Source organism: Cyprinodon tularosa, unplaced genomic scaffold, assembly GCF_016077235.1.
Source record: "Cyprinodon tularosa strain WSP-4 unplaced genomic scaffold, ASM1607723v1 ctg5, whole genome shotgun sequence".
Lineage (NCBI taxonomy): Eukaryota > Metazoa > Chordata > Actinopteri > Cyprinodontiformes > Cyprinodontidae > Cyprinodon > Cyprinodon tularosa.
The window spans coordinates 4,290,638-4,310,000 of record NW_024039229.1 but is presented as its reverse complement, the minus strand read 5'-3'; the positions used below and the strand labels follow the sequence as shown (position 1 = coordinate 4,310,000).

The following is a 19,363-nucleotide window of genomic DNA, read 5'->3' as shown; positions in this document are numbered from 1 at the left end:
GTTCATAAGTTCAATCCACTCTCTTTCTTCCCTCCTCTCAGCTGACAGCCTCACGCAGCTCCAAGCCGCTCTGTCCTCCACTCAACAGTTCCAGCAGATGTTTAAGGATCTGCGCTCGTGGCTCGATCAGCAGTCCGATCCCAAAGAATCCCCCTCGGACTCCCTGCCCTGCCGACCCCAGGCCATCCGCTCCCTCCTGGCTCAGACCGAGGAGCTGCAGCGCGGAGTCGCCAGCCAGAGGGGCTCCTACGAGCTGATCCAGGCCGAAGGCGTGTCGCTGCTCGCCACCCTTCCCCTTGAGGAGAGGACCGCTCTGCAGTCCCGCCTTGCCTCGCTGAGGCAGGACTGGGAGGGACTAAACCACCGGATCACAGAGCGAGAAACTAGACTGAAGAACACACTGAGCAAAGCAGAAACTTACCAACAGTACAAAGCTGAGCTCACGCCGTGGTTAGCAGAGTGTGAAGAGAAGGATGAGGAGATCCAACCGTCGCTGGATCCATCTGCGCTGGACGGATCGCTGCAGAAAGCCAGGACTCTTTCCCTGGACCTGGAGAGACGCCAGCCCCTGCTGGAGGCTTTTAATACTGCGGCCGATCAGCTGCTGGAGCAGTGCTGCGTTGGCGAGGAAGAGGTGAGAGAGAAACGCAGTCTCTTTGTTTTTTTGAGCAAATTAACGGTTTATTAAAACTTTTTTTAATTCTTAAAGTTACGAGATGAGAAAGCACAGCTGAACCGGCGAGTGGACAGGCTGAGCGAGGGTCTCCTGAACCGTACGGCCCAGCTGGAGGAGCTGTCCAGCCGCCTGAAGGAGTTTGAGGAAGGCCGACAGGCCGTGGAGAGGAGGCTGGAGGCCGCCAAGCATCAGCTTGAAGTCCAAGAAGCTCTTGGACCTCAGGTACTAGAATGCAGCGATCAAAAGCACAAACCATCCAGCTGGTCTGAAATTAAAAAAATCATAAACTAAAAAACAAAACCGTGACTTTATAAAAAAAACGGACCCATTCTCTGTGCAGGCATGCAGCGCGAAAAGTCTGGAGAGACTGAGGAGTCAGCAGGAGAGCCTGAGGTCGCTGCAGCATCAGGTGGTCTACCTCAAAGACCTGGCCCAGGGGCTGGTTCAGGACGCCCCCCAGACACCAGGGGGCAGCACCGAGGGAGCCCGCAGGCTCCAGGAGCAGGCCAAGGAGGCAGAGGAGGAGTATGCCGAGGTCACTGATAAGGTGAGGATGGAATGCCGTGAGCTTCAGTCTAAACAAACGGATTCTCTGTGGTTTGTCTGATTTTTCAATAAAAAAAATTAGGGAAGAATCGTGAAAAGTGTGAATATTTTTCTGAGCTTTCGCTGCTTTTTAGCTCCATTCAGGAAGGAGAAAACTCTTTACTTCCGCAGAGAACGATGTTAAATGCAATTAATGGCTGCAATCAGGGTCAGATTTTCTCTCCAAATAGTTTAATTTACTTTGTGTCATTTTAAATGTGCAGCCTTTTTTTCTGACCTTTTTTTTTAGCGCCTATTAAAGCAGAACTCATATAATGAAGTGGGAAGAAGCTGGACATCCTTGGCGACGATTGATGAACGCAACCGCAGCAGTTATGAAACATCAGCAGTTTATTCTAAAGCAGAGCCTCTGTCAGGGCTGGGGGGGGGGGTAATACCAGCGCTGCTCGTCTTCCAGCAGTCATATATGGTCAGTGTGGACATTCAGCACGCCATCATCGCTGGAGATGTAAACCAGAATGAGGGGAATTCAAAGCCGCAAAGCTGCATCTATTCTCACGTTCCATTTAAGGTCACTGGATATAACTGGGGGGTGTTAATTACTGACATTATTTTAAATCTTTGCTCCTTTGCCATCGCTGTGGAGAAGAAAAGGTTTTTCTGGGTGTTTTCTGCAATTATTAGAGGAGCAACAATGAAAATAATTCTTTATTATCTGAAGGTATGATTTTAGAGACGTCACACCACTGGCGGCTGGTGGAGTTTTCTCCAGGGGGGGGGCTATAAATTCAAAATAGACGTCTACCAAAAAGCAATTAAACACATACACACCAGTACATTTATATGAATGTCAACAACAAATACGGTATAAAAGCACTTTATAAAAACAAAACATAATTTCATGTACAGGTTTAATTTTTGTATAAAAATCTTCAACTGAGGTTTTGTGAAGATAAATTTGTGTTTTGCATGGTCCAATATTGTCTTACAAACCCTAAAAAATTATATAATTTATATATTAAATAATAATTATTAAACCAAATTAAATAATGGAGAAGCTATTAGTCAGATTTATATTTTTTAATATATATAAAAACGATTTATTTTCTGAAAATGTGTTTATTTAAGAGAAAGTATGCAAATTAACAAACATCTATGAAAAAATGCACTGTATTATTTCATTTTTCATGTGAATTCCAGATTCTTTATTCTTCTATGCCTTTTCTAAAAAGTGCTTTAAATCAGTCCTAGCTGTCTTTATGCTCAGTAAGAGGCTGACGTTTGAAAAAAGGAGGCAGGGAAAGAAGGATAAAGCTTTAGCCTCGCTGCATGCAGTTAGCCAAGCCGTGTAGCTAAACCAGGTCCTGGAAAAGGACGTTTCTTGCATCATTTCTCTCTCACTCTCCAATGCGACTCCTGTCACTCAACCTGTCAATCACCTGCAAAACACTGAGGCAGGAGATGGTGAGCAAATGCACTTCCTGTCACCTCAGGTCGCCTCTGAGCTGCGCGCTGGGCCGTCCTGTACATTGTTATTGCAGAGGAGCGACTGCACATAGACAACTTTTAACGAGAGTCAATGGGTAAACATTCTAGGGTGGAAATATGTCATAAAAATTCATAAAAATTGACGCAAACATAAAAATTGACGCTTTATTTGTCATTTAAGATTCATTTTTTATCTTGCACATCTAAAAAATATATATCAATCTATTTCAAAATATTTTACATTTTTATTTAAAATAAAATATTATAAAAAAATATATTTTTTATGTCTTAATCAGGGTTAGTGAGTGGGTGGGTGGAGCGGCACCATAGCGCCCTCTATTGGTCAGCTGCCACTGCATCACAAGCAATCTCTTTGTAAGAAGGAGAAAGATGGCGGAGAGTGAGCCAAATGTTCACCTGAAGACAATAATTTGCTTCAAACCTTAGAAGTTCTCATGACGGCAGCAAGTTATTAGTTACTCACTTTATCCCTGGACCCGTTTCTTTGAACAGGGAGGGTCAGAGCAGAGAGGGTTACGCATCTTGTTTTGGTCTACAGATAGTGCTCAGCGACCCCATCTGGTGGTGACATTTCACTTATTTCTCCTTTAAAGGAGCATAGAGCAAGTTCCAGAGTTTTTGCAGAAGTCTGCCCCCTGAGGTGGCAGGATGAAATGACACCAGTGTTGATGTCGCTCAGGTGTTGAGTTTAGAGACGTGATTTAATCTGATATAAGAGGATACTTTGAAACAGAGCGTCTTTTTAGGACCATTCCCAGTGCAAACATGAACTCCATTCCTTTTTGAAAGCTACCCCAATATTTACCTTCATTTTATGACGAAGACAAAGATCAGACTCTCTTCTCAGACAAAACTTTCATTTTTTAACTATTTTGTGGCGTTTTGATGGGCCTTGAGATGAACCTGTGGCTGCTCTTTGTGTTCCATTTTCACAAAGTATCACTTCTGTTCTGTCTTTGTAGCAGAGACCCAACGTAGCGTCTTTATACTTGTACAATACACCTTTAAGAATAGCAAAACACATTTTATCTGTTTCTTCTTCCGTTTCTACTTTTTTTGTCATAGCTTTTTAAAAAGTTGAACTAGGGTTAGTATGTGTGCTGCATCCGTGAAATTTTCCCTTAGACTTCAGTGAATTTGTAGAAAACAGTCAGAAAACTGAGATATTTTCTTTGGTTTAGCTGTCTTTTAAAGTAGAAACTCTAAACAAATTTTAACTGTCGTTTAATTTTTTTTCCATCTTTATAACTAAATGATTACGTGTTTGACCTTCTGAAAAAATCAGACAAACTTTGCTTTATAAGCTGCTTTTATACTCAGTTTTATCATTTCTTTAGCATTTTTATCATATAACTCAGTGTGAAGTTTTCTGTCAAATCTCCCCAGACTGCGGAGTCTACACATCCAAACCCAAATAAACTCTCACTATGAAAGATGTCTGATTTGTTTCTTTAAGAACTGAAACACAAATTACTTTTTAACCTCTAAAATTTAAATGTTTACATCAGAATCTTCTGTCAGACATGATTAATGTTAATTAGCGTTATTATACCAGATTGCTCACCCTGTCTATTTATTTCAGGCTTAAACTCTGATGAAAAAAATATTAGCTCCCGCCTCAATACTCCCTCGTAAAGGCGGGAATCCCCATGGCAACCAATAACTTAGCACTGTCTGTTTCTCTGGTTTTGGCTTCACTCAGCAGCTGCTTATTTCTTGGGTTGACTTCAAAAAGTTATGTTTTCTTTGATTAGAAAAGCTTCTACTGTAGTTTGATGGCAGGTTTTCTCTAAAACCAGGTTTTAGATTTTTAAAAGCATCTTAATTCCTTTGTTTAGCTGGCCAGAAAAAGGCAGTCTTCCTGTATGAAGGAAGCCTGTGTGTGGAGGCACCGTTTTAAAGGAGATTCTCCATTTTCCTGGATCATTGTCATGTAAACAGGCCTTTTATTGATCTGTCATCAGGTCACTTTCAAAGAATTTGATAAGTGATTTGCTTCGTATCATTTCCTGGTTTAGTTCCAGGTTCTGCAGAAAGCTGCTAAGATTCAGCAGACAGAACAATAAATGTCTTTGTATTCTATTTTCTCACTATAAAAACTGAGTCTTAATCATGTGACATTTCTCACCATGTTGCAGAGTTTTCCATCCCACTTTTATATAAAATAAGGTTCTCTGTTTCAGAAATGACTTACTGATACTTTCTGAAACCCAATCAGTTTTATTTTGTAACTTTTGGTCCTTTTCAAACCAAGCTAACTTGACTGAACCCTGTGTCCCGCCATCAGATCGACCAGTGCTGCTCTTCCCTGGAGTCCCGCCTGCAGGGTGTCGGCGAAGTCCAGACTCACGTGCGGGACGTCTTCTCCCGCCTCGCTGACCTTGACGATGAACTGGACTCTCTGGGTCCCGTTGGACGTGATGCAGACTCCCTGGCGTCGCAGGCCGATGCCGTGAAAAGCTTCTTGTCCCGCCTCTCCGACCTCAGGACGGAGCTGGAGGGACACTCCACAGAGTGCACCTCCATGCTGAGGAGAGAGGGCTCCTCGCCTGACCTGCTGGCTCTCAGGAGGGAGACGGAGGCGTTGAGTCGGCAGGCTGGGAAGGTGAGGAAAAAGGACAACCTTCCTTTGCTACTTCTGATGACTTTGTGCTGAAATGTTTCCTTCATTGGTTCTTTTCTGTTCTCCAGTTGAGTGAACGCGGCCAGGCCAGGCTGGTCCAGATCGAAGACGCGGCCGAGAGAGTCCAGGACTTCTACCGGCTGGTGGCGGAGCTGCAAGGCATGCTGGGAAGAGCCGAAGAAGGGCTGAACTCTCAGGGAGCGGTCGGCACGGAGGTGGAGATGATCAAACAGCAGCTGCTGGAGTTTAAGGTAGGACAGATGACTGTGGGCAGTGACTAACCTTTAATGTCAAAATGAAACAAGAATAAAAATGAGCGATTTTACATTTAAAAGGAAAAGTCCGGTCAGCAAGTAATAACCAATGGGTCATTATTTATACCTAAAACTAATACCTTAACAGTGATTTAATCAGTAAAATAATAAAAATAATAAATTTCGTTGCAATCCGGAGTCCGGGAGCGGCCATTTTTGCCCAAACATAGTAACCCCTCCCTCCTGCCATCTTCCCGCAGTGACGTCACGGTGCGGTAAGCCTAGCGCCATTCTCCCTAACCTGACTCCACCAGATGGATTTGCTCCGCATATCCATCTGGAAACCTTCCGTTGAAGTAATTTTGGGAAGGGGCGAAAATACTGGTTAGCTGATTAGCCTAAGTTGGTGATAGACGGGCCAAATAAACCAATAAGATCAACGAAGCATATGACGTGCTAACAGACTGACGACGAAAACACAACCACAAGCCAGGCTACTCTTGCCGAAACTAGTCGGGAGAAGAGCAAAAACATCTTTTCCTCTTAGAAAAGCCTCCAGAGCAGTGTTTTGCTCTTCTTTCAGTGAAGAAATACTCTGTAATTCCGATAAAACTTGCTCGATAGCCACGCTAACGCTAGTTTCATCGGCTGAAGCCGCCATGTTCTTTAGACTGAACTGTCGCACTTCTCGTTGCGTCACACCTCAACCCGCCTCAAAGCCAACGCTGATTGGACGTTCGTTTGGTGAACGGCTCCAAATTTTCTTTAACGGAGAGTCTCCAGACTGATTTGCGAGTGAAAAGAAAAAAAGTTATTCCACCTTTCCGATTCCCGATCCTCCACGGACGGGTTGGTCGTTGGATCGCCAACTTGAAGAGGGAGGATTTGCCATCGAACTTCTGGCCAGAGAAAAAACCCGTAATATGTAGCCAACATTTGGAAGAAGAATGTTTTCAAGATGACTTGGATAATGGCGCGTTGTGACAAACACCAGATACAGCACTGGGACTCGATCAACAGCCGATACCGCACCGTGACGTCACAAACCAGTAGGTGGCAGTAGTGTTCTTTAACAAACATGGATGCCTCCAGTAAAGCACATTCAAAGGAAAATTACTCTGAATTAAAAATACCTATTGATTGAAAAGTATGTGATACTTTCATACTTAAAGAACTTTTAGAAGTCAGTATTCTTAATGTGAGCGGACTTTTCCTTTAATTCATAATTTTACCTCAAAACATCACAAATTTCTTCCCAGCTGAGTTTTATTGTTCCGGTTATAAGCTGTGTTTTATTCTGAGCTTTTAGCATTAAATTCTTCTTGCTCAGACTGAACAGGAGAAACCATCAGTACAGAACGAGCCTCGGCTCACAGCGCTGTTCTTTGTGCAGCATTAAAAGTGTCAGTGAATATTTGTGCCTCCAGAGATCTTAATTTGAAGGGACTGTGTTTGTCTGCTGGTCGGTGTTTGCTCTGCTGAATCACGCTGCCGTTTCGTCCTTTGATGTAGCTTCGCTGTCGCTGTTTGTCAGGAAGTTTTCCAACAAACCCCCCGTTCCTAATGGAGATCATTAAAACGATCTCAGTTTGGCTGTGATGGTTTCAACGTTTGAACAATATAATTGCTTAAATAAGCTTGATTTTTAGCTTAGAAGAAAAGGATTTCCTATGATGTTTCAGAAGATTATTTCTATTCGTGTCTCTGTCTTTTGCATTTTGAATTTTCAAATTATATAAACATAAATATTTCAAAATTGATTGCCCGATGTTCTCAGTTATCCGCTATAAAAATTTGCGAAATGTTAAAAAGATTTTATTTGGTGGGAAAAGTTTTTATGAGTGTTCATGATGATCCTTGTTGACGGTTTTGATCTTGTAATTATGATGCAGACCAAAGACTAAATTTGATGCCAGTCTGTCTGTTTGCTTCCTTCTCTTGTGGTTATGACTGGCCGGGTTTGTAAAATCTGTGGCCACAGCTGTGCAGCTTTTGTTCTGCTTCCAGCTTTTATCTCAGGCGTTTGTCCTGAGATAGGGACACAGCCCTTCGTTACAAAGCTTTACTATATTTTTAGTTCTTTCTTTCTGTCTTTGTTCTGTCAAATAAATCTTAAAAGGAAAATATAAAACTAAGGAGGACAAAATAGCTTAACCCTTCTGGTTATAAATCCTCTCCATGGTTAAAATATGTTTATATTTACATAAAAAATTCACTTATGGTCAAATGAACTACAGAAAGACATGAGGGGATGTGTTTATTCTGAAACTACAAAGAACAGAACAATCTGTTATTTGTCTCTAAGCAGAATAAATAAGATAAACTTTGCAACTTAAAACCGACTAACACTATCACATATCGTAATGACTAAAATGTGACTAAAACTAATAATAGTCTTCATCCTGAGGACAAAAAGTAAGAATAGATCTAAACCACGCTGCCCTAGTGGTATAGTGGCTTTATTTAATGGCCTGCTATGTTTATTTATATGATCAAGGTAAATATTTCTTTAAAAAAATATATAATTTTCAGTTTAAAAAAGGATCATGTAGAAAAACTTCTCTATTTCTATTGATTTGTCCTTTATTTTTTACGGAGCTCCTAAATACGGAGCCCCTAAAGGGAGATGGAGGAAAAAAGTAAACTTTTGCGTGATCCCGCAAAACTTTTGCAAGATCTCACAAAAGTATTGCGGGATATAGCTAAAGTTTATTTTTTGCGAGATCCCGCAATACTTTTGCGAGATCCCACAATAGTCTTGCGAGATCCCAAAAAACTTTTGCGAGATCTCACAAAAGTATTGCGAGATCCTGCAAAAGTTTTGCAAAAGTTTATTTTTTGCGAGATCCCGCAATACTTTTGCGAGATCCCGCAATACTTTTCCAGGATCTTGCAATACTTTTGCGAGATCTCACAAAAGTATTGCGGGATATAGCTAAAGTTTATTTTTTGCGAGATCCCGCAATACTTTTGCGAGACCCCACAACAGTCTTGCGAGATCCCGCAATACTTTTGCGAGATCCCACAATAGTCTTGCGAGATCCCACAAAACTTTTGCGAGATCTCACAAAAGTATTGCAAGATCCTGCAAAAGTTTTGCAAAAGTTTATTTTTTGCGAGATCTCGCAATACTTTTTCGAGATCCCGCAATACTTTTGCGAGATCCCGCAATACTTTTGCAGGGTCTTGCAATAGTTTTGCGAGATCTCACAAAAGTATTGCGGGATATAGCTAAAGTTTATTTTTTGCGAGATCCCGCAATACCTTTGCGAGATCCCACAACAGTCTTGCGAGATCCCGCAATACTTTTGCGAGATCCCACAATAGTCTTGCGAGATCCCACAAAACTTTTGCAGGATCTTGCAATACTTGTGCGGGATCTCGCTAAAGTTTATTTTTTGCGAGAACTCGCAATACTTTTTTACTTTTGCGAGATCTCGCAAAAAATAAACTTTTGCGGGATCTCGCAAAAGTATTGCGGGATCTCACAAAAGTATTGCGAGATCTCGCAAAAGTTTATTTTTTTCCCTCCATGTCCCTTTAGGGGCTCCGTAAATTTTTATATAGTAACATTTTGTAATTTGTGAGTATATGATTCTACTTATGATTAAGTATGGATACAATCAGGCATTTATATTTTATAGATTATATTCAATGTCTTCTTAAACAGCTGCTTATTTAACAGCATGCATTTTATTGTAGATAATTAGTCTGTGTAATTATTCCAAACAAACTGAAAAATACTAGGAATTGAAAATCACTCAAAGAGGATTAAGAACCTGGTTAAAATCATTTTACTTTCATACATTTCACATAATCATTCTGCACAGACATCCGCTGCTCTGACAGGAGATCATTGCCTGATCCTTCTCTCTAATTTAGCATTAAGTAATGAGCTGGCTTCTGGCAGGTTCTCTGCAGCCACCTTCATTTATTCTTAATGTGCTCCTCCAGTCCCCGTGTCGGGGCACAGGCTCGTCTTTAAAGTCTGCGTACCTTAAACATGAAGCACGTTCCTCTCATCATGATGCATTATCCTGTCCACTTATCCACAAGCATGTGAGATATTAGTGTGAAGATGCATGAGTCCAGCAGGCGCAACCAGAAACCAATAAAACACCGCTTAGTCACTCAGGGATCCGGAAAAAAAAACATAAATCTTATTTTCAAGAAAATAAAGAAATCTTTTTACCTGCTTTAACTTGTTTATTTAGATATTCAGCTCCGTCTCCCTCCTTTCCTGTAACTTTACTCTTCTTTGATGCCTTGCCCACCTTTGTGGGTCGCTTCCTCTTTTTTCTTTCACCTCTCTGAGGTTTAATGAGAACAAGCAGTGAAATATGCAGCAGAGAACAAACAGACAGAGCAGATAAAGAGCCGTTGAAAGAAAACGGCAGAGAGAATAGATTCAAAGAAAACTGTGAATAGATGAACAGTACATGCAATTAAATTCAATTCAAAATATTTAATTGATCCCAAAGGGAAACGTTTTGTGTGTAATGTCTGTGAAAAAGAAGCCTGGGTTGGAGAGTTGAAAGTTGATTTATGGGTTATGATTCCATGTTGGTAAGCAGATTTTTAGGAACAAATAACAATGAATGAATAAATTCACTGATCAGTATTTTGACTTATTTACATTATGCTGCTGAGCAGATCAGGAGCACCAGGGGGCTCATTTTAGTATACATTAAAACTAAAGCAAAATTTGTTAGGAAAAATATGACAAAGTTGCTTATGATGGTTATGTTTAATTGCTGCTATATAGTGTTTTTTTTCTTATTTTAGGAAAAAAAAAATCTTTAAAGGTATAGAGGACGATCTTTTATTTCTGGGTGGATCATCCTAACTGTCAATCATACTGGTGATATGTTTACGTAAGGCCGTCCTACGTGCTCGTCCCGTTAGCTATCTTTTCTGCCCATGAGCACTTTCAGGCGTATGTCTGTGGTGAGCTACGGTTTCAGACAGTCATTGAAGCTCACCTTTCTCACTCTCATTTGAAAAAATAGCCAAGTGTCGTAAGGACGGACGTTGGGACGCAGTAAGCTTGTATGACTTCTGAGAACAGCAACTTTGAAACAGAAGGGTGCACGATGCGAAATGCACTTTTTTAAGTCTTTTAATGAGTTTGAGAAATCCTCCACAATACCTTTAAGTTCTTATACAATAGCAGCCATTCAAAATAGCCCTTCGCAGTCAAATGCAGCCAAATGCCAGCCCACTTCCCTGCAGCCTCCAGCAAAACCCCCTCCAACTTCCAGCCACTGGCCTTCTCCTGGGCATGCATATTTTTTTTTACTACACCCTTTCACTAAATTACAGGGTCTGACCAGGAGATAACGCTTCTCTTTAGATTTTGATGTCCACAAATCATGACATTTTAGGGAATTGTAGGGGACCGTCAAGGAAAGAGGTGAAAACTGCTCTATCAGTAGCTGTTACTCTTCTGCATGTTTCACCCTGACTTTCTAGGTGGGACTTAGTTAGACATAAACGACGTGCTTTGGCGTAAGCTACGCTTACATTAAGCAAATGCTAAGCTAACTTTGGCGTAACTCAGGGAGAGGAAGAGACTTCAAAACACTGTATGGTTTATTTAATGTAAAATGTTTATTTTCATCTGAGAAAATATTCATTTTATATATGATCTGCTTATTTGAATTGGTTTCAGTTAAATTACATGAAGAAAAAATGTCTCAGGTCCAGATTAGAATATGCCAGATTAAGGGTAACTTTCATCTTGACTTAAATGTGATCAACATCGGCCACATTAAAAGAACATGTGCCACAGGTTTCTTGAAGGATTTATAAGTAAACTAACGTGTTGATTATCACCAGAGATGGGAAGTAACGAAGTACAAATACTTTGTTACTGTACTCAAGTAGATTTTTCTGATATTTTTACTTTACTTTACTACTTATTTTTATGGCGACTTTTTACTTCTACTCCTTACATTTTTACACAAATATCTGTACTTTTTACTCCTTACATTTTTAAAAATTGGCTCGTTACTTTAGTTTTGAATCATTTCAATGGAGTTACCGTTATTATTTTTCACGTCAATACCAAATTCAATCTAATTGGATGGGAATCTACTTTGCATTTGACGCACCACTACAAGATGCATCGACAGATTCGGCGGTATTCATTGGCGGCAAATCATTGCAGCTTGGTGGCGGTGGCGTTAGCATAGTAGCATGGACGACGAGATGATTGAAAATGAACACAACGTAGATCTAGTCCTATTGGCAGACATCCATTTAAAAAGTAGGCAACGGCATGAAAAAAGTGGTTTCTACTTTTACTTTTATACTTTAAGTAAATTTACAAGCTAGTACTTTGTTACTTTTACTTTAGTAAAGAAGTTTAATCAGTACTTCCACTTTTACCAGAGTATTTTTTAACACAAGTATCTGTACTTTTACTCAAGTACGGAAAGTGAGTACTTTTGCCATCTTTGATTATCACTAAGATGAAGGTTTCTCTTCTTTAAACCTACTGGTGAAAAGCTTATTCTGCCGTATCTGTTTAGCAGCTGAGTGCCAGCTCAACCAGAGCAGGTATCCCTGCTAATTAAGCAGCTATTATAAGTCTGATTTTCTAAAGTTAATCTGCAAAAAGTAAAGCAATCAAAGTGATAAATATCAGTGCAGTTAATAATAATGAACAATTAATAACCGTTCTGTATCGTGCAGGTAGCGCACTAAAACAGGATGAAAAAAAACACCCAAAGATTTAAAGCCTGGAAAAATGTTCACCAAGATCAGTTTAAAACATCTGAAAATGAGAAAATTTCCTGTAAAAACAGTTTATGACACGTTTTTACCGACTTTGTAACTTTCTTTTTTTTTTGGCATTAAAAAGAAATAAGAAAATCTCCTATGAGATCTATTTCTATTGTTGAAAAAAGTAACTCGACTAGATATCAAGGCAAACCATTAAGTTTCTCCAGTAATCATGTTTTATCTAAATTGTCTGCCAGATTTGAACTGATAAATTAATTTGCAGTGGAAAAGTCAAATATTTAAATGTGAAATTGAAAGTAGATCTTAATTCTTGTTTTTTATATTTGTGTTTTTCATGATTTATTCTCTGATCCGGGGAGCAGACAGGCTGTTTGAAACCAGCCCGGTGCAGAATGTGTAACAGCTAGTGTCTGCAGGGTTTGTGGAGCATGGAGAAATGGTCTGTCACTTCGTCTGGGGGCTGGGGGGTATTTATAGGAGGCCAAGGAGGAGACAGAGACGGAGGAGGTGAAAAAAGTGGTATAAAAAGCAAGAAAATCTTTAAAATGGAAGGAAAACAGGAGGCTAAAAGGCTCGCAATGAAAAAATTGGATTAGAAATAAGGTATTGAAGGATTGTCCCCGTTTTCTTTTTACTTTAATCATTCATGAATATGAAGCAAATGTGGACCAAGTTTCTAAAGCGAGGATAAAAAGGTTTGGTCCACTGTCCTGTCTTTGTCCCTGCCTCCCTCCTGCTCCTCTTTCTGTCTGCTCCTCTGTAAGCGATCCAACTTGGCTCATTTCAAACCTAAACATGTCTGTCTGGCTCCAAAGCCGACCAGGCCTCCCCTCTCCGTCTCCCGCATCTCCTCCCCCCCCTCCATAAGACCCCGTTTCAAATCCAGGGGGATGATGTCATGCCGATGCTTAAAAAGACGAGGGCCGTGGGTGGGTACGGGCGGATGAGAGGTCGTCGGGGTTAGGGTGGTGGTGGTGTTGTCACATTTTGGTTTAAACTTTATAAACAGTGATCTCACACTGGTGAGGTAGACAGGACGGCTTATCTTTTCATTTTCATTCCTTATGTTGCTCGTTTTTTTAACCAGTTGAGTCACAGAAGGAAAGAAGCATCTTAATCTTCAGAAAAATTCAAACTTTTTCAGAAGCTCAGCTCCCAGTATCTTCTGAGAAGGATTTAAAAAGTATTAACCGCAAAGTCCAGCAGATGTTTTGATACGAGTAAGAACCTGTCCGTTATGTAATTTTCCCCCAGCGCCTATCGTATTCCTAATATTTTATTTAGCAAATGAAACATGGGGAACGTAGTCCTATGAATCCCCTCTGAGGTACGTGGCTTTGTGTGCACAGCTGTGCCCAATTTAAAGACTCATCATGCAAACGTTTACCAGCAGAGGAAACTCAGAAAGCAGAACTAGTCTGAAATGAGCCTCTCCTTCAAGATTTACATCAGGTAATAAGACTTTAAACTGTTGCTAATGAATATCCCTTTCTGCATGACCCCACCCCCCACCTTAACTGCTTTAGGATGATGGTGGCAGTCGACGCATTAAGACCTTTTAATACCTTATGAAATATTAAATAATCTGATATTAAAGATTGATGGATTTTATGCATAGGTGCTAATCTTAGCATAATGTAATCCCCACAAACGGATTCACCACATTTCCATATAAGGAAGATAATATTGTAAAAGCTGCGTGTCTTCATTCTGTGATCCATCAGAGGAATGAGATGGTGAGGAACCCAAATAAAGATGCTTTTTTATTAAACATCTAATAACATTGGGTTTACTGATCATTACCTTCTTCTAATTTGATTTGCTGTTTCTTCATAGCAACAGATAAAGGCAATTTTTCCTTCCACTACTAGTTCATCCTTATTTTTCAATATCCATACATTATTGAACATACATTAGAAGAAACACCCAAGAAACTGAAGCTCCTTCACTGGAAACTTAGCCCTGACCTGGATATAGTGGTTATTCCATCTTTTATAGTTAAAAATTGTGATCTCAGAGTCCTACACACGATTTCTACACATTTATACCAGGGTTCCCGCGGGTCCTTAAAAAGTCTTAACCTCTTACACCCTCAGGGGGTATAAATACATTTCTGCCTGACAAAAACACACAAAAGTAAATCCCTTATAGCCTCACAGCTATTAGATTTAAGAAGAAACTTTTGGTACGTCTGTAAAGGTAAGATGTCATAGAATGGTTTTCTGGTGTCAGCACCATTGTAGCTTTGACCCTGCCTGAAATATTAGGGACAAAATACAAAATATTTTGCATTTTTTGAACCTCGCTAAAATTTTCTTTGAAATAAACATTGCAAAACACTACCAAAATATTATTTATAGCACAAAAAAGTAGTACAGACTTTTAAATCTAAATGTTGTGTAAAAATATACCAAATTTGGACTCAATCAGATGAATCATATTTATTTTAGAATGGTATTGGTGAGAAATTTCTTAGGCGGAGGGGCCATTTTGGCACATTTATCCAAAAATGTCACCAAACTGTGCCAAATGTGTTTTTTACATCAATACTGGCGGTTTGTTAAAATTACGAGGTCACGTAGCAGCTGGACCCGCCAGTGGGTCCGTAGGGTTCTAGGGGTTAAAAGGCATTGACTTTTTCAAAATAAAACTAAGGCCTAAATTGGTATTAAAATGTCTTAAATCAGTCTTTCGTAGGTCTTAATTTTTAAAACATCATAAATAGGATTATTTTTATTACAATTTATTTTTGTCATCTTAATAAAACGTTAAAAATTGACAATTATTTTTATAAAAATAAAAAATGGCTCGCCTTTTTTGGTTCCGCTATCGGGAGGGAACCAATAAAAGCGTTGTTGCGGCTGGGACATTTGGGAGATGCGCCATTAACTTTTTGTCTAGAAAATATGAGCAAATGTAAATGTAACCAAAATTGTCTCCAGCCAAGAGTTTTCTCCATGGCTAAAACCAGGGAACATACATGAGGCTCAGTGGATTTAGTGCAAGAAGTCATTTAAGCTCAGAACGATGGGAATTAAGGCAGTGGAGTCGCACATGCGAAGCGCGAAACACAAAGCGTCAAAATGGAGTTACAGAGAAACAGCCGGTATTTCTCAGTTTAGTTCCACCCTTGTCTCTGCAACGCCTCCACTTATCACCAAATCAAACATAATAAGAAAACCATACAAAGAAAAATAGCTGCAAAAAAGACTTAGCACTGGTTATGTTGGGGCTTTAAAACTGATTTGTTTTGTTCCCTGCTAAAACAAAGTTTGTTAATTCAGTTAATTAATTATTAAAAAATATCTGTCATTTGTTTTTTTTTTAGCTTTCTTCCTGTATGGGAAGCTTTTCAAAATGTGAAACATTAGTGCAGTGGTTTATGTTAAACTAAACCTTTGGGTTAAGTTGTCACATGCAGGTTTTTCTTGTGTTTCTTTTGAATTTGGTCTTAAATTTTTATTTCAAGGCATTAAAAAGTCTTGAATTTAACTTTCCTTACGCTGTAGGAACCCTTTGTACACATTTTAACAACTACTGCACATCATAAAAAAAAAAAATGTCATTACTTGATGACGCCAATAAAACCTCATCTATATATTCTAAAATCCATCCCTTATATCTAATCCCTGGGATCACAGCTATGAAGATCACAGCGAGAATGAGCAGAGGTCTATCAAAGTTTTGATATCAGTTAAAGAGATTCTAACAGTTATTTTCTGATCTGTAACTGGGTTCATATCCAACTTGTACTTAACCTTAATTTAAAATAACCAGCATAGTAGCATTAGCTAACACTTGGTAAGCTTCCATTAAAGGAGAAAACTGAGCTTGAGCTGAAGTTGTAGGTTTAACCAGATGGATACAGAAAACAGAATTTAATTGGAATCCTAAAGCTGTTGAGTCCAACCACTGTGCTGCTCCGTCTGTGGAACATCTGCATACCGACGTGTGTGTTAAATTTACCACTAACGAGGCTAGAAACGTTTGTCCGTTTCCCACTCAGAGTTTAGCTATTTATCATGTACATGTTTATACTTGGCCGTTCTGTCTGCATGTATGTGCTACTGAGGAATCCGTGTTTGTATTTAGGTTTGCTCTGTGGGCTGATGAGAGGTGTGCACTCTTCATCAGAGGATGCTTCTAATTCCAGTCTTTTTCGGGTTGCAACCGGAATCTCAGCTGTCTCCTCACCCCACCCTCGCACACATTAGGGCGTGATAGCAGCACCCGCCACCCCCTCCGCGCGCCGGCTGCTTCCAGCGTCCCCGAGCAGCTGACTGTCTCTGGGTGGGATGTGAACACACTTGCAGACACCCCCGATGGTACAGCAGAGGAAGGTTTTGAGGCTTTAAAGCCGTGGATGCAGATGGACATTCCTGGAAAGGGCTGGTTAGCCTTGGTAGACAGCGTACCGGCCGCATAACGTTTAGCACACATGTTTGTAAAAATCCCAACCCTAAATCACTCCGGCACGCCTCCACTGTCTGCACCCCTTTCACTGTCATTTTTCTCCTCTGTGCTTCGCCCTCGTTAAGTTTTCAGTCCTAGGAGAATCTGCTGGTGACTCACTAACCTTCACAGCACCGACTGCGTCAGCAGCCATGTCATTATGGGAGTAAAAGTCGACCCAAACTGGGCCAGCAGTTTGCTTCTTTGTCTTTGGCTTCTGCTGTGAAGCTAGAACATGTCTCCATTTTATATTTGTCTAATTATACTGTTATTTAGCAGTTTGTATTTATGCATTAATGGCATTCTACAAATACACATGACCACCTCTCAATATTTAATATAAAGTCTGAAAAAGGGCAATATATAATGGAAAGAGTAAACAAGTTAATACAATATATTCCTTTAAAAAGGCTTGATATAAATGAATGAAAGCTGAAGTCCAAATGATAACATTAACGCCTTTTTAAAAAAATAAAATCCTATGGATGACAAATTTATTTGTTTTGTTTTACAGTTGATAATATTACCCACAGTATAAATAGTAAAAACTTTTACCTATTGTGGACCAGCCAATATAATCTAGTTCATCTCTATGCTGTTTTTTTTTTAATTTGATAAATGCGAACCCATAATTTGGGAGGAGTCGGAGGAGTTCAGTGGGTCGGAACCCGGTGACCCGCCTTCGACTCCACCGTTAATCCAAATCATCCATCATCTGAGTGGAAGCTGTGTTTGCGGACTGAATTTTCCTCCTCCTGTCTGTGTTTTCCTGTACTTCAGGGATCTCTGAGTTTACAGCCCTTTATTTATCTCTGTAAGGCTGATCAGATTAAGCCAACATACTTTCTTAAATTAAATAACCTGATTCAAACTTTGCTGGAACCAAATAAATCCCACAGACCTGAAAGTTTATCCCTAACTGTAACATGCTTTGGTCGATGCGTTGCTGTTATGTCTTGGGCTTGTATGATCAAACCTTGCCTGTATAATGGTTGATTCAACACATAAATTGTGTGTGTTAGTGTGTTAAAGCGTGTTGGCCTCCCTCCTCTCAGGCTCTGGATTGTTTCAGCTGTTGTGAATTAGAAAGGCATGCCACAGGCCTCCTCACTCTCTCTTTTCCGTTTCTTTCGCTTCTACATAAAAAATGTTCTGATCAGAATTTTACATGTGCCCAACAGATTTGACATGTTTTGAAATCGAGCCTCTATTGTTTAGCTGCAGACCTTCTAATATCAGTCTGTTGGATGTGATCCTCTGGGTGCAGCTCCACCACTCCACTGCATTCCTCCTCATTGCTCATTAACTATGTTTGAAAGGTTCACTCAGTCACAATACTGTGTTCATTATATAGAGGACTACGCCGTATTTGTCATACCAACAAATCTTTACAGTTTTTAATGTGAAAAATATATTGAAAAGGAAACAACTAGTCTTTTTTACATTTTATACTTTTTACAAACACTTTTTTTAACCTATTTTACTTTAATATAATTATTTTCTTTGAATAGCCATTTTAGAAATGTAGTGTTTCCATGTTTCTGCTTCTGATACCTAAAGTTTGTTGTCCTTTGATCAGGAATTGTAAATGCTTTGCCACGCCTCATATTTTATGGACCAGATTTGAATTTTATTGGTTTATCAAAATTATGACATTTAAACAAAGAGGCTTTAGATTAACAATGTTTTATTGTATGACTTGAAATGTAGCTGTTACCTCTATTACTCTTAGTGTTAGCTTAATGTGAAAATGCTAACCTAAGCATTAGCTTTCTCGGCCAATTGACTGAGTATAAGAAATAATTTTTAGCATTACCTGATGTGCTTATTTACTGACGGTTAGCATAAGCAATGAGTTTCTTGTTAATTAATGAACTTTAACTTTTCACTCGTCTATAAGCTAATAGTTAGCATGCTAAGTTTAGCATTAGCTTATTGTTTGAATGTTAGCATAGTAACCAGGGCATGCTAGCTTGATTATTAGCTTCAGGTCAACATGCTAAACACTATATTAGCTTTATTAATAGCTAAACAGTTGCTCATATGGTCATTATTTGAGTGTTTGCATGCTAACTAGCATTACACTTCAGCAATACACTAGCTGAACGCCGCTTTGAATTTACCAATAACTACCAAATAAGATATTTAAACTCCATTTGGAAATGTTTAATTCAACTGACCAAGATTTTTTTAAAAGAGCTAACAAATGCTATTAGAGCGAAAGCTTTTGTTTTAGCATCCTGAAACTTTTTGAAAACTGATTATGTAGGAAATAAATGGCATTTGCTTAATCCAAACATTGTAATACTTCTAACTTACTTTTCTTTTGCCATTTATGCGACTATCTTAACATAAAAAAAATAAGATTCAATCCCAAATTTATTACTGAACAAGTGGACATGTAAATGATTGATTTAGATCAATCAAAACGCAGCCAAGCAAGTTTAGCATCTAAATTAGAGCCACATAATGTAATATATATATATATATATATATAGGTATATATTTTAAACACCTTGAGTAGGATATGATGCCAATTCCTTTTGTTTTACATAA

The 19,363-nt window shown here is 39.3% G+C and overlaps 1 protein-coding gene across 1 annotated transcript in view; it reads left to right on the top strand.

Annotated features, from left to right (window-relative positions):
• Positions 1-19,363, top strand: part of macf1a (microtubule actin crosslinking factor 1a) — a 191,739-nt gene that overhangs the window by 82,896 nt on the left and 89,480 nt on the right. Inside the window, exons 56-60 of the mRNA XM_038302834.1 lie at positions 42-634; positions 710-898; positions 1,017-1,223; positions 5,019-5,336; positions 5,423-5,605. Coding sequence (XP_038158762.1) covers positions 42-634; positions 710-898; positions 1,017-1,223; positions 5,019-5,336; positions 5,423-5,605 — 1,490 coding nt within the window. The remainder of the gene's footprint in view (positions 1-41; positions 635-709; positions 899-1,016; positions 1,224-5,018; positions 5,337-5,422; positions 5,606-19,363) is intronic.